The 13,494-nt window shown below is 40.0% G+C and overlaps 1 protein-coding gene across 12 annotated transcripts in view; it reads right to left on the minus strand.

The window, feature by feature from the left end:
* GSAP (gamma-secretase activating protein) overlaps positions 1–13,494 on the minus strand; it is a 79,183-nt gene that overhangs the window by 39,617 nt on the left and 26,072 nt on the right. For all 12 annotated transcript variants that reach the window (XR_011502225.1, XR_011502226.1, XR_011502224.1 and 9 more), the window contains exons 9-14: positions 11,244–11,348; positions 10,943–11,002; positions 9,943–9,986; positions 8,932–9,017; positions 1,852–1,929; positions 349–426 (exon numbers count right to left, since the gene is read on the minus strand). Coding sequence is in view for 9 of the 12 variants with exons in the window: in XM_070505807.1 (XP_070361908.1) it covers positions 349–426; positions 1,852–1,929; positions 8,932–9,017; positions 9,943–9,986; positions 10,943–11,002; positions 11,244–11,348 (451 nt within the window). In the remaining 3 variants the exon portion in view is untranslated. The remainder of the gene's footprint in view (positions 1–348; positions 427–1,851; positions 1,930–8,931; positions 9,018–9,942; positions 9,987–10,942; positions 11,003–11,243; positions 11,349–13,494) is intronic.

A 13,494-nucleotide genomic window follows, 5' to 3' on the forward strand; every position in this document is an offset into this window, starting at 1 on the left:
TGGGGAACATCTTTTCACTGTCATCCTTTTTATACTAACAAACGGCTTTTAGGGTTGCTAAACTAAAAACATAAGAAAGCTCACAGTGTAGATTCTCTAAAAAGGGAGAGGCACCCCCCCCCCCCCCACAACCGAGGAGGCTGATGGAGTTGCGGGGGGGTTGTTTCCAAAAAAAAAAAACCTTCTCCTATCAGGCTTCAAAAAGGTCAGTGATTGCTATCACAATCCAAGTCCCAAAGAGGCGTGAGATGATAGGGTGTAGAGAGAAGACAATGAGATACGGAAGGCTGAGGCATAGCGTGCACTGGAAGGAAGGGTCAGAACAGAGCATGAGTCTCTGTCACTCACCAAGGTTGAGAAAAGTAATGCCCTTTGTCACACGTGAGTCAGCACTCCCAAGGGCAGCGGTGAAGGTCTTGCTGTGCCCTGTGGAGCGAGAACGCGAAGCCAGAGAAAGCACGTTAAGAAACAGAGAGCTGGAATCCCACCCAAGGCAGTGACTCTGCGATACTCTCAACATTGACTAACTGTGACACCGACAGAGCAGGTGCCTTCCGACTCCTCGATTTCAAGCTTCCCCATCATTCTCCCAAAGCCAGCACTGCAGATGGATCACCGGAGTGCGGTCACGATCCAGTAGTTCTGGGTTTACAGATCATCTTAGATCTTAAAAGGTAGGTTGTGCTGGCAGGGAAGGATCCGAAGGAATCTATGTAAGGATCCAAGAGATGGAGGACGCCAGCTGGCTCGTTGCTCTTAATCTACAGAAAAGTTTATTTACTGGTTTTAGTCATCAGAAGAATGTGTGAAAACTTTCCACAAAATATCAAATTTATACTATTAAAGCAAGTCTACAGTCACACGCCACATAACGACGTTTTGGTCAACAACCGACTGCATACACAACGGTGGTCCCATAAGATGAATACCATATAGCCTAGGTGTGTAGCGGCTGTACCATCTGGGTTTGTGTAAGTACACTCTGTGATGTTCGCATAACAACAAAATTGCCTAACGACGCATTTCTTAGAATGTATCCCCGTCCTTAAGTGACACGTCTGTGTGTCTAGTTCTGAAGTTGCTTTTAGTTTCTTCATTATTGAGCAAGTTATTAAACTTTTTAACCTTGATCTCTAACTTCTGAAGGTAATCCTAGGCACTCCTGTGGAATAATAAACTCTGGTGTGGTCTGGCATAAAATTTTTTAAATTTTGGAAAAAATCCATCTTTAAAAAATTTTAACTCCACCCACAGTATGTACTACATAAATATTAATTTTAAGGAACTCAATAAGCAAAATAAATACTCCTTGGCATGGTTCACACTAAAACTACTCAAGGGCACACTGTGACCGACCACAGAACTGGAAAATGTTGCGCACTTTCCCCCTGCTCCCCGGGCTGACTGTTGACACATCAATTTTTTGGGCCACAGAGGTGTGAAATGAAATAAACATATCTTAGGTCTAAGACCTGTTAAGGCCTGACATCATGGAAGGTTTTAACTAAAACCTTAGGTAACTTTGTAAGTTAAATCTATTGATATTTTCCAATCAGTAATATTAAAAAAGCAAACAAACACACCTTGGGCAAATACATCCATTAGGATTGGTCTACAGAGCTAGAAAAAGATATAGGTCAGAATAAAAAATATATAATATGTAAAAATCTTCAGGTAACAATATTCATCAGAAGTGAATTTCTTCAGGAAATGTGTATTATATGATGGTATAAAGGTATAGAATGTACTGATATAATTTATTGCAAGGTAATAAGTCTTTAAAATCTAATTTGCTACTATGTGGAAAAAGCGATTATGTAAAAGTAAAACATAAGAACAAATGGAAAGTACCTTTATGAAAGTAGAACACTGAATACGTGATTTGTTCCCAAGAGTCAAGCTTCGGGCTGTAACATACACACAGACTTCCTAGAAGTAAAAAAGTATTTAGTAGAGCTTAAAAGAATCATAGACAAAAAGTTTCCTAAGCCACTTAACCTTATTTCTATTCCTTTAGATGTCCTGCCTCAACTTACCTCATCGGTGATTCCCAAATTCTAGAAATGGTCTATTAACAAGCTGCTAAGAAATTTCAATTCAACAATTTCTCGGCACCCACTATAGGCAATGCATTGTGGGACAGGCTCTTGAAGGGAAGGGAAATGAATAGAGACACTCCCGTACGTGAAATCATGGGAGTGCGTGAAATCTCCTAATATACACAGACTACCCTGCCCTCTTATCTAGCTTGCCTTCCAGCACATACCCTAGTTTATCAAAAATTGTGTCTCCTCTTTACAGAAAGTTTCCAGTCTTCTTGCTTATCTAGAATGGAAGGCAAACTAGGACAATAAGAGCAAGCATGGTGTGTGAGCCCATAGCCACCCATATTTGGGTCACTGAGGGCCTTGGCCCAAGGGCAAAGGAGAGCCCCCAGCATAGAGTGGCCTTTCCACATGACCCTGACTGCACTCCCAGCACCCTCAGCCTTCTCATCTCCTTCAGTGTATAAAACTGTCCATCGTCTCTAGCGGCTGTTGCTATCTGGATAGACTAGATGAGTCCATCATGACCTACAAATGACGGCACTATGCTTAAACTGATACTTCTATTCTGATGCTGACCTTTATGTCATTACCTGAAATAGGAGATTTCTGGGGTGGAAAGGAACTCGACAAGGAGTCTTGAAACCTGGGTTCTAGTCCCTCAGCTAATATTAAACTAGCTCTGTGAACCAGTGAACCACAATATTTCCTCTCTTACACTGCATACTTCCTTTATCAAAGAATCATGGTAGGAAAAAAAGACCATTTTCCCTAAGAAGGCTATTTCAAGACATTTATAAGCATTCTGTTATAGTATTTATCATCCATGACTATTGTTAATGACATTTAAGATGTAAAATATTGTTAGAAGTACACTTTATTGCAATATCTTAAACAAATAAAAAAGAATAACTTTATCAGATAAAAACAGTAACAATTCTGTAAGATGTAAAATTATTGTTATGGGTACTGAGCACACAATGATAACTTTTCTTTAAAATTACAGCAGACTCACTAAGAATAAAAGTGATGTTATACTAAAGCGTAAACAAAAATAATAATTATAAGAGTTACAGAGGTCCCATGTACCACTTTGACTCCTTTCATAAAGCAAACATACTACCAGCAAAACACTATTGGTTTATCCCGTTCTTTTATGTTCTATGATCACAAGGAGAAAGAAATTGTTAGCAAACATGTTAAAACTTCAGCCTCTCTAGTAAAAAAAAAGAAAAAAAGATGAAATTAAAACAAGGCACCATATTTTTCCTTCCAAATTAGAAAAGTTTTAAAAATGATCATCAATTCTGTCGAGGGAGCGGCAGGAAGAACATTCTCAAATAACAGTAGTGGAAAAGTGAACTAGTGCCATCTCTCTGAAAAATAGTTCAGTAGAGGGTTAAATACATTCACATCGTGGAGCCAGTAATTTTTCTTCGAAGAATCTATCCTGAGAAATGAACATGAAATGTCGACAATATAAGAGAGATTGTTACCTCCATTCTAGCAAAATCCGCCATACACCATTGTTCAAAGAATGGAGGTCACTGTTTGCCTTGTTTTGAAGAAAGTTAAAGTGAATGTAGAATAAGTGTACCTCATTACACACCCTGAGAGCCGCATTCCGATCTCATACGCAAATATTTCCAGACAGTCAGGTAGTAGTTTAGCTCCCCTCCCAATCCCAAAGGAAGGGAAAAAAAAGACACAGCAAGGTGAAATGCAGAGTGCAGACGCTCTGCAAAGCTGTCGCATCCATAGAATTTTCTTTACTAACGGAAATGTCCTATATCTGTGCTGTCCAATATGGTAGCCCCTAGCCACGTGTGGCTACTGAGCACTCAAAATGCGGCTAGTGTGACAAGGAATTCCATTTTCATTTTATTTAGTTTTAAGTACCTTGAATGTAAATAGCCACATGTGGCTAGGGGCTACCATAGTGGACGCCACAGCTCTGGAGCACTGGCTCTCAACCCTGGAAATCCAGTAAACTCACCTGGGCTCACAGACCCCCAGGCTCCACCTTAGATCAACTAGAATCCCCGGGGTTGAGACCCAGGCATCAGTATTTTTTAAATTTGCCTGAGGCAAATTAATTAAATTCTCTAAGCCTCAGTTTCCTCACCTGTAAATAAAAAAATATAGAATCTATTTCCTATGGCTCTTATGGGAGAATTAAATGAGATAATATGTACAAAACTCTGGCAAAGAAGTTATGTCCGGCTACAAAGGTTAGCTGCTATTACTATTCTTCCAGAATAATTTTGCTGCTATTTACAAGTCGAGGGAAATCACAGTTTGAAAGAAACAAAGCATGCTCTTGACAGTGTATCCAGAGATGCTTAATAAATATTCATCAATGATGAAGATAACATCTCGAAGTTGGCTAGCCTTTGGGAAACCATGTGGACAATGAAAGCTATTATGGACAAAGTTTTCCTAAGGAAATTATCTCATAGTGAAAGCTCTACAAAATGCTACAACGCGGACCTAATTCTGGGAATTGGTGAAGGGCAACTCTTGCAATTATATGAACAGGAAGGAGAATTTATACTTTTCAGCCCTCCCTACCTCCCAGGAGATGGTGCACAAGAAAGAACCGCAGCCCCTGCCTTAGAACACACAAGACTGCCCCAGGTACAGCTTCAGGGTTGACCATCAGACACGGAAGGAATGAGAGTGTGTTCTGTCCTTCATTGCTTTAGCAAGTCTCTGAGTTACTCTCCTGTTGTAAAAGACCCATTAGAAAAATCCATATGAACTCATAATCTTCATACACAAGCGACCTGACCACAGCAGAGCTCTCGTGCCCACCAGCTCATGAGCACCCGCATCGTGAGCACCTCTAATTCCTTGGAAGGTAGTGGGTTTCATTTCCTAGGGCAGGAAAATGCAGGACAAAGATGCTTTCAAGGATGTAGGAAGTAATGCTGAAAAGACAAAGTGGCTCCCAACGACCGGTATGTGACAAATCCTACTGGAGCATCCCCACTAATGTCACAGTTGAAATAAGCTGGGTTTCTACGAGGCCCTGAGTCTATCGGCATTCCTTTCACGAACCATGTTTTCCGGTTTCCACACCAGTGGAAAATTAAGCCCTCTATTAAAGAGACAGTGGTATAGGAATTAGACTATTTTCTCTCTTCTCCATTCCTCCTTGGCTGAAGTAGGTTTTTGTTTGTTTGCTTGTTTTACCACAAAGGTAAGAAATCATTTTTGAAAAGCAATTTGGGAAATACATGAACTGACAGCTTCGACGTAAACCAAAAGGTTGCTTCTCTGACTTGTTTCACCTTAAATCTGGAAACATCCCATTTGAAACAGGCTTATTTATTCTATTTCAGAGCTGACTAGGAAGAGCAAGCCTCATTTCTATTCTCCTAGACATTGCTGAGAAAGGAAAAAACAGACTCTTTCACAGCTATGCCAGATACACCTAACATTTTATTAAATAAGATAGGTCATAGAGAGCCCATTTATAAGTCATTGCTGCCTCTGTTCATGAGAAATTCCTGTGGGGACAAAACGAAAAGGAATAAAAGCTTCACAGAATAAGAGAGTAAAATGATTGTTTATACCCAATGAATTAACGTGAAGACCCAGGGAAGCACCCACCCTGGTCCCTCCACACGAGCTCTGGATCCCATGACATCTCGCCTTCTAAGCAAATTCACTGTACCAGTTATTCCTCCCTGCTGGGTACCGTCATCTTTTCTCTTGCCACTAAACATCCTGTGAGCATCCAGACATACTGGAGTCTCTCCCATCACCAAAAATAATATTCCCTAAATCCCACTTTCCCTTCCAGCTGCTGCCTCTCTCATGTCTACACGTGCTATGATGATTTTTTCAACTCCCACATGCCACTTAACCCAGCACAGCCAAGATTTCACCTCAGCCACCCAACACCAACTACTCCCAGTGACCTCCGTGCTGCTAGACCCAATGGACTCAGCCTCCCCCTACCCATTAACGGAGACTAGCCCTCTCCTTTGGGAAACCCCTCTGCCCTTGGCTGCTATAATATCACACTTGGTTTTCCCCCTCTCTCCAGACATTCTTTTTCATTTTTCTTTGGATGTTCTACCTAACCTTTACATATTTTTATCCCCAGATCTTACTTCTAAACTCTTCCCTTTCAACCTGACACCCCTCCCACGGCTTTGAAGGCCAGCTATAGTCGAACAGCTTCCACATTTATTCATCTCCAGTCCTGATTCCTCTTCTAAGGTCCAGAGCTCTTGAAGTGTCCAAAGCAAAACTCATAATCTCCCTTTCTAAGCCCCACCAAAACCACTACACCTCAGTAAATGGCACTCCGGTTCACCCATCTCATTATCCCAGAGACCTGAGATCCATTCCTCTCCATCGTTATAATGAGCCTTCTCAGTTCCATCTCCAAAATGCATCTCAAGCCCGTCTGGTTCCCTCCGCCTCCACCGCGCATCCTGTTCAAGCTGCCCTCATCTCAGGTGTATGCATACACCCTCATCCTAACTGCTCACCTCTTTTCATCCTAACTTTTCCTCTTGCCTCCCCTGACCCATTCTTCACACAGCAGCCACAGTGATCTTTGAAAGACACATATCTAGTCATGTCACTGTCTGCCTAAAACACTTCAGTGAAGGGGCATCAGTGGATCCTAAAACCTCGCGGTGAAAAGTTGTTGGGGATTAGGATAGTCACATGATGCCAAAGTATCACCTCAGATTCCTAACGCAAAGGTTAAACTGTCCCTTTACCAGGCAGACAGACAGTGGTCACCACATAACCAAACGACAAAACTTAGCATCACAAATAATAGGACGTCCTGACATTACGTGCCGCCTGATCTGGTGCAAATAAAGTTCACAACATCACCCACGAAGTACTCTTACCACAAATGTTTAACCTGTGTCTAACGATGCCTTTAGGTCTGACCTCCAATCTACAGGAAATGTGGAGGATAGAGGAAGAAGTTAATACTTCCACAAAGAAACAACTAGACAATCCAGAATGAGGGACCTTCCGCAAGGCAAATGGCCTGGACTCTTCAAAATGCCAACGCTGTGAAAAGAAAAAAAGTGCAGAGGAGAGGATGTGGGAATCGGTCTACATTAAAAGAGACCACAAAGACATAACCAAATATAATGCGTGAATAGCGATGGGATCCTGACCTTAAAAGTTAGGTACATACGTATACTTATTCATTTATATGCGTACACATGTACAGGACTTTTTTGAAACAATTACAGAAATTTGAAGATAAAATAGTTTACCGATTAATGTAGTAAATTTCTTTCAGGGATAATGGAACTGAGGTTATGTAAAAGAATGTCTTTAACCTAAGCAGATACGTGCTCAATTATTCACTGGTAAAGTGTCAGGATGTCTGCAACTTATTTTTGAACAGTTTTGTCAAAAGGAAGAAAATAGTACCTATACATGGGGAGAATGATAAAGCCAATGTTGTAAATGATATGATTAAGTGAAAGGTACGTGGATGTTCATTCTAAAACTTTTCTGTATGCTGGAGCATTCTCAAAATAAAATGTCATAAGGAGAAAAACACAAATCCTTTAATGACCTTATAACTCTTAGGATAAAATCTAAAATCTTTCCATGGTCTACAAGGCCCTAAAGAATGTGGCCCCTGCCCACCTCCTCAGCTTTCTCTCACAATCCTCTTCCCCTTGCTCTCTCGACTTGGGTCACACTGTTTGCAGTTCATACACATCCTTCAAGTCTCAAGTGAAATACCACTTCCTTCCCTAAACTCCCCAGGACAGATTTATGGAGGGACTTGCGTGGTTGAGGGAGCCCTGGGACGGAGAGGAAAAAATGAGATGGATTATGAAGGAGCGAGGTGGCAAGGGGACAATTTTCAAGACTAAGACAGAACAGGACAGGCTATCTCGGAGGGAGAGAGAAACAGGGATGGACTAGCTGAACTAGAGCATATTTCTATTCTATTTCTAGGGTCTTCCATTAAACCTCCATCACATGCTCTCATGGCTTCCGTACTCTCACGATTCTATTTAAATGCTATGTGTGCACTTATTTAATGTCTAAAATCCACAACAAATAGTAACCTTTATACTAATAAAGATGAGGTCAGTTCTGCTCATCATTGGGTCCCCAATACCTAGCACACAGTAAGAGCTCCATAAATGTTGGCTTAATGAATACTATATAATGTGGCTTTAGAGGAATACAATTTTAGTCCAAGTGCTACTTAACTCAAGTGGTAATTGTTCACTCAAGTTGGAATACTAAAAATGGCTACTAGATTTAGTTATTAGAGTTGATTATTTAGATGATTACAAAGGTTAATGAGCAGTTTTTTTCACCAGATTCATTGAATGTAACCATACTCTTCTTCTCTCATTTTTAGGTATTATTTTTCCTTCTCTATTTTCTCTATCTACAATAAACAGGTGTTAAGAGACAGAATATTGTACACTAATAACTTTGTCAAGCTTTGATTGTGAGCTCAGTAGGTGATAACACAGCTCTTAAAGCAGACAAGTACGTGGGTTTAGAACCAAACACATCAGTAATCCCGACACAAAAAGCTTTCCCATCATTGAATGACATTTGTGAAAAGATGGAGCAGTTGAGAGAATATATATTGATTAAATATGACTCCATCCCCCCCTTAGAACAGTCATACAAATAATAACTAGTAGATCAATAACTCTGCTGACTGTGGCTCTTTTATAGACAACAGATGTATAAAATTATAGTGGAGAAGGTAATTTGGTATATAAATATCCATATGATCACTTATGTAAGAATGTGGCTCTATTATATTTTATTTTCAGGATCCATATAGCTAAACAATGACTAAATTTTGTACAGAACTCAAGTATAATTAATAGATTGATAAATAGAACCAAGGTTCTACCTGTATGGTTGGTAAAAACACACAGGGTCGGGTGTTCAGATAATTTTTCTTGGTCTTGCAGATCAGTACATCCAAAGTTGACAAGACTAAGAACGTAAAGGATAAGAAATTACGAATGCATTTTAAAATAAGTTCCCTCAAAAAGGACAGTAACCACTATAACATACCCACAGAGTTAGAGACATGTCCCTGAGAAATTTAAGTAGATAACATGTTTCTTTTGTTAAAAATTTCTGTAAAACAATAATTAAAAAAAACACATGGTACATAAATGACATGGCCCTGGCAACAGAGAAAAATATATATTACTTTCAACTTGTATTTCTATAACTTTTTTCTGATTTAGTATACTGTATGCATACACTATGCTTCAAAATAAGCATAACGGAATATTCATATATGATAAGTAAAGCTAGCAAAATATATAACAGTTTAGGATTATCATTACTCTAATTCAAGAAGACTTTCGTTTCTTCTGTGCGCTGATGGTCTTGCGTCTATTTTTTTCAAAAGTGCCTCATGCTACATGTAAGATAGTTTGGAGAAAAAAAATTCATCTTTTGTGTAAAAAGAAAAACAGAAAAAAAGTAAAGCAATAGACTCAGCTGAGCTACAAATGGATTGACCTGCGGCACCATCTTTGATGGCGATAGAAAACGGTTTGACATTCGATCCTGAACGTGGCTGTGACATACCGAATCCTTTTACTGAATCACAAAGAGATCGCTTCCACGGATCAAAATAAATGCAGGCACCCTACACAAAGAAATGGCTAGGAAAATCAATACGATTGACTTGACATGAAGCAACCCTGTGCTCGTGCTTGATAAAGTTGTTTACATTCCCTACAGAGAACAGCAACATAAAAGAATACGCACGCGTGCACACACGGAATATCAGGTTGTCTTTTTATCTGCACACCACCAGGTACAAATTATAGATTAGGCATAAATATAATCATTCTGTCCATGAGTTTCCAAAAAAATTAACAGTAATCTATGAATAACTTACTTAAATCCTGAGTCACTTAATGCTATGTCCAAGGGTGCTTCAAACTGTCAAAAAAAAATCAGGAGAAAACAAACAAAAGAATGAGATTAGTCAGGTGACGATAGTTCTGAAACCAGAGCAAGCCTGACAGCGCTGTGCTTGCCTGACGACACAAAGCCCGTTTACCCGTCATTATCTTCAGAGGTTAGCCCCCAGATCCACAGCACAGAAAGTCCAATGGGAATATTCTGGAGTTTACGTACAACCAAAAGCTTGATGTGTATTTATCCCTTAAAGGGCTGACACTTGGCAAACTTTGCCTCAGATATGAGTACCACAAACAGATTGCATAATAAACCAATTGGAAAGAGCAGACTTTTACAAGATACAGAGGACCACATAAAGAGGGAAGGACTGGGTGTCTTCAGAAGGAGGAAGAGTGAGTCAAAAAAAAGGGCAGGAGGAATAAATGAAATTCTTGTAATGGTACATCACTCCGTATTAGACACCGATACTAATCCTAGTCAAGAAGAAAAACAATGTTCTGTCCATCACAGATAAAGATATTTATGACTCTTCAGCAGAAGGCTAGCATTCCAAACAGCTTTTCCAGGACTGATGCTAGATTTAAATAAACTATACCCTCTCACTGACTTTTTACCTTATACTCAAATCTACCGTCCTCACGAGTCCTTTTGGATCAAATGACTTGTGAGCACCGAAAGCTATGTGCTATAGACCACACCTATTTCCTCCACTAATCCTCACTCTCAGCCTTAGTTTCTTTAACGGGAGGCATTCAGTGAGCAGACATTTCCTGTGTGTGGTCTTCTAATCACCTATATTAATCGCATTTGTTGTAGAGTTGAAGCCTCCAGATGGCAAGAACTATTTTACTTGCTCATACAAGTGACTAATGCAACATCAAGAATGCCACAATGCTGTTTGGGAGAACAATTCTCTTCAAAAGGGGGCAAAGGGTTACAAAACTTCCTGCAGCCCGATCATTCTCTAGACTTACCATTAAGTTAAAGTTCTCGTCAGCATAAAACTGGATGCATTTTAAGATACTCCTTGATTTCTAAAAGAGAAAACAATAAATGACAAATGACCAAAAAATGAACCAAACACTAGTAAAAGAGAGAGAGAGAGAAAAGGAAGCAGTCAAGAAACAAACAGTAAGGAAAACATTTTGCTATTTTTAATGAACCTTCGTTGACTGCCCCCATGAATGAAAATGAAGTGATTAGTAAATTTCAATAATGATAGTGTCAAATTTAAAAGGTCCATATAAAAAGGAGGGCCAGTGGACTAGCTGTTACCTTCAGCTCCACGTAGTATAGTCTCTGCTCTGACATGTCCCATTGAGCCCAAACAAAATCCTCAGCTACTCTCTCTCTTGGGAGATGGCCAGAATTTTTAATCACCTAAAGAGGTATAGAGATTTTTAAAAATTAATAACTATTTTAAAAGAGAATATATCTGGATTTCATTGTTATTTTGTATATTCTATCTTTACAACACATGTAAATATTTCCATAGTTTATTTTTAGCAGTTCTCTACCCCCAACACATACACATGGAAAGTCTTTCCAGAATAGATGTAAGGCATCATTTCACGATCTGCTCTTCCCAAACACTCTATAACAAACTATATTATTCTTGTTCCTAGTTTGACAGACAGGCTGGGGTTGTTGAAGGCAAGGCCACACCTAACACAAGTCAACAGCTGGGCTAATAGAAGATTCAGAGCTTGCTGTTCTGGACATAATCTGCTCAGGCATCTGCAGATAAAGCTTCACTACCAGAGACAGAGGTTGTGATGCCAAGAAAAAACTCAGGCCTGGGAGTGGGGAGTACCGGGCAATGATCCCAGATCTGCCATGAACTTCACGTGGCTTTGGTCATGCTTCCCACCTTTATGTCTTCCACAACGAGTAGATGATTCTGCCCATCTCTCAGCAGTAGTTCACTGCTCATCCTTCGAGACCCAGCTTAGGCACCGCCTCTTGTACAAAGCCTTCTCTCACCTCGCAAGACGAAGGCAAAGCCCCCCACCTCTGTATTCCTATGGTACTTTGGCATAATTCTATTACAGTTACATTCTAATTATAAGTCTACCCCAATGAGCATGCACTCTTCTCCAACACCTTTATAGTCTCAATGTCTTCATTGTTTCTAGCATGTAACAGTACTCAAGGAATGCTTGTCAAAATGAGGAAAGCGAAATAAGGTATGCAAGAGTAAATTGCCATGGAAATGACAAATGTGATACAAGGAATTAAGAATTCACCTTTCTCAAAATGCTTATCAAGAAAAAGTAATCTATATTGGGACAGATAAGTAAAGAAGGAAGACAGGCTGAGGTAGAAAAAAATGAGGGAAAAAGGGAATGTCAGAATGGCCCATATTCGTGGCTAAACCATCTCTGATCCTAATAAGGATCTCTCCACTGAGGCTAAGTTGGAACTCAAGGAAGGCACAGGGCATGCAGAATCATACACCTCTATTTCTTGCTTGCCTGGGTCCATTACATTTAGGCCAGAGGAAAGAGATGCTGGAAAAAGGACCCAAGAGTCCCTGTCTGACTCTAACCTTGGGCAACCTATCGTGTTTTCACTTTTCTGAAATTTGTTAGGTTAGGGTCGATTTGGGAACTCTCAGATAAAGGTATATAGTGACAAGAACGTGGTCATCAGAGTGTGGCAACCCAGGTTCACATCTCAGTTTTGTCCCGCCCCTCTGTGAGTCTTGGTTGTTGTGTTCCTTGTAAACATGGGGATAATTACAATACCACCTCTACCTCGCAGGGATGCTGTGGTGAATGCGTGGAACCACACATTACCCTAAGAAGCTGTCACCTAAGCCTTTAAGAATAAGGGCAGAAGTGCCTCACAGAGGGGCACACAGAGGAAGGAATGCTGAGGCTGCACCGTCTTGGCTCAAAATTCTTTCTGGGCTCTGACAAGTGTCCCTGCCCTCACTCTCTCTGCAGTGTCTCTGGGGCTCCCAATCCCTCTGCTAGCCAGCCAGTCCTCTGTCTATGCTCATTTTCAGTTCCTGACCCTGACTTGTTTCCTTAACTCTCTCCTCTAAATTCTCAGTGGTAGCTTTGGGATTCCGCCTGGTCTTTCCTCTTTTGTCTGGCATTTTTCTTATCACTGACCTGTCCTCGCCCTGCTATCCACTTGGCCGCTGGTGGCCCTGAGCTCCAGCCCACATCTCCTGGTCACTTCCTGCCAGGCCTCTTGATTTAAAGCTTTCAATCATAGATATATAATTAATAAATGCCATTTTCCATTTCAATTTTGTTCACCTAAGTTTAAAATTAAAATCTTCAAAGAAAGACTATTTTGATGCAGACTATTTAAATATTGAAGGAAATTATTTTTAATATCAATAATATGTTAAGATCCCACAAATTGTCAAGAAAATGACAACTGAGTAGAAAAATAGACAAGGATATAACTAAGCAATTTTCAGAAAAACAAATTCACATAGCCAATAAGAACAGAAGATGCTCAAACTCACTAATATTAGGGAAATACAAACTAAAATAATAATGATATCAAC

Source organism: Equus asinus, chromosome 1, assembly GCF_041296235.1.
Source record: "Equus asinus isolate D_3611 breed Donkey chromosome 1, EquAss-T2T_v2, whole genome shotgun sequence".
NCBI classification, from domain to species: Eukaryota; Metazoa; Chordata; class Mammalia; order Perissodactyla; family Equidae; genus Equus; species Equus asinus.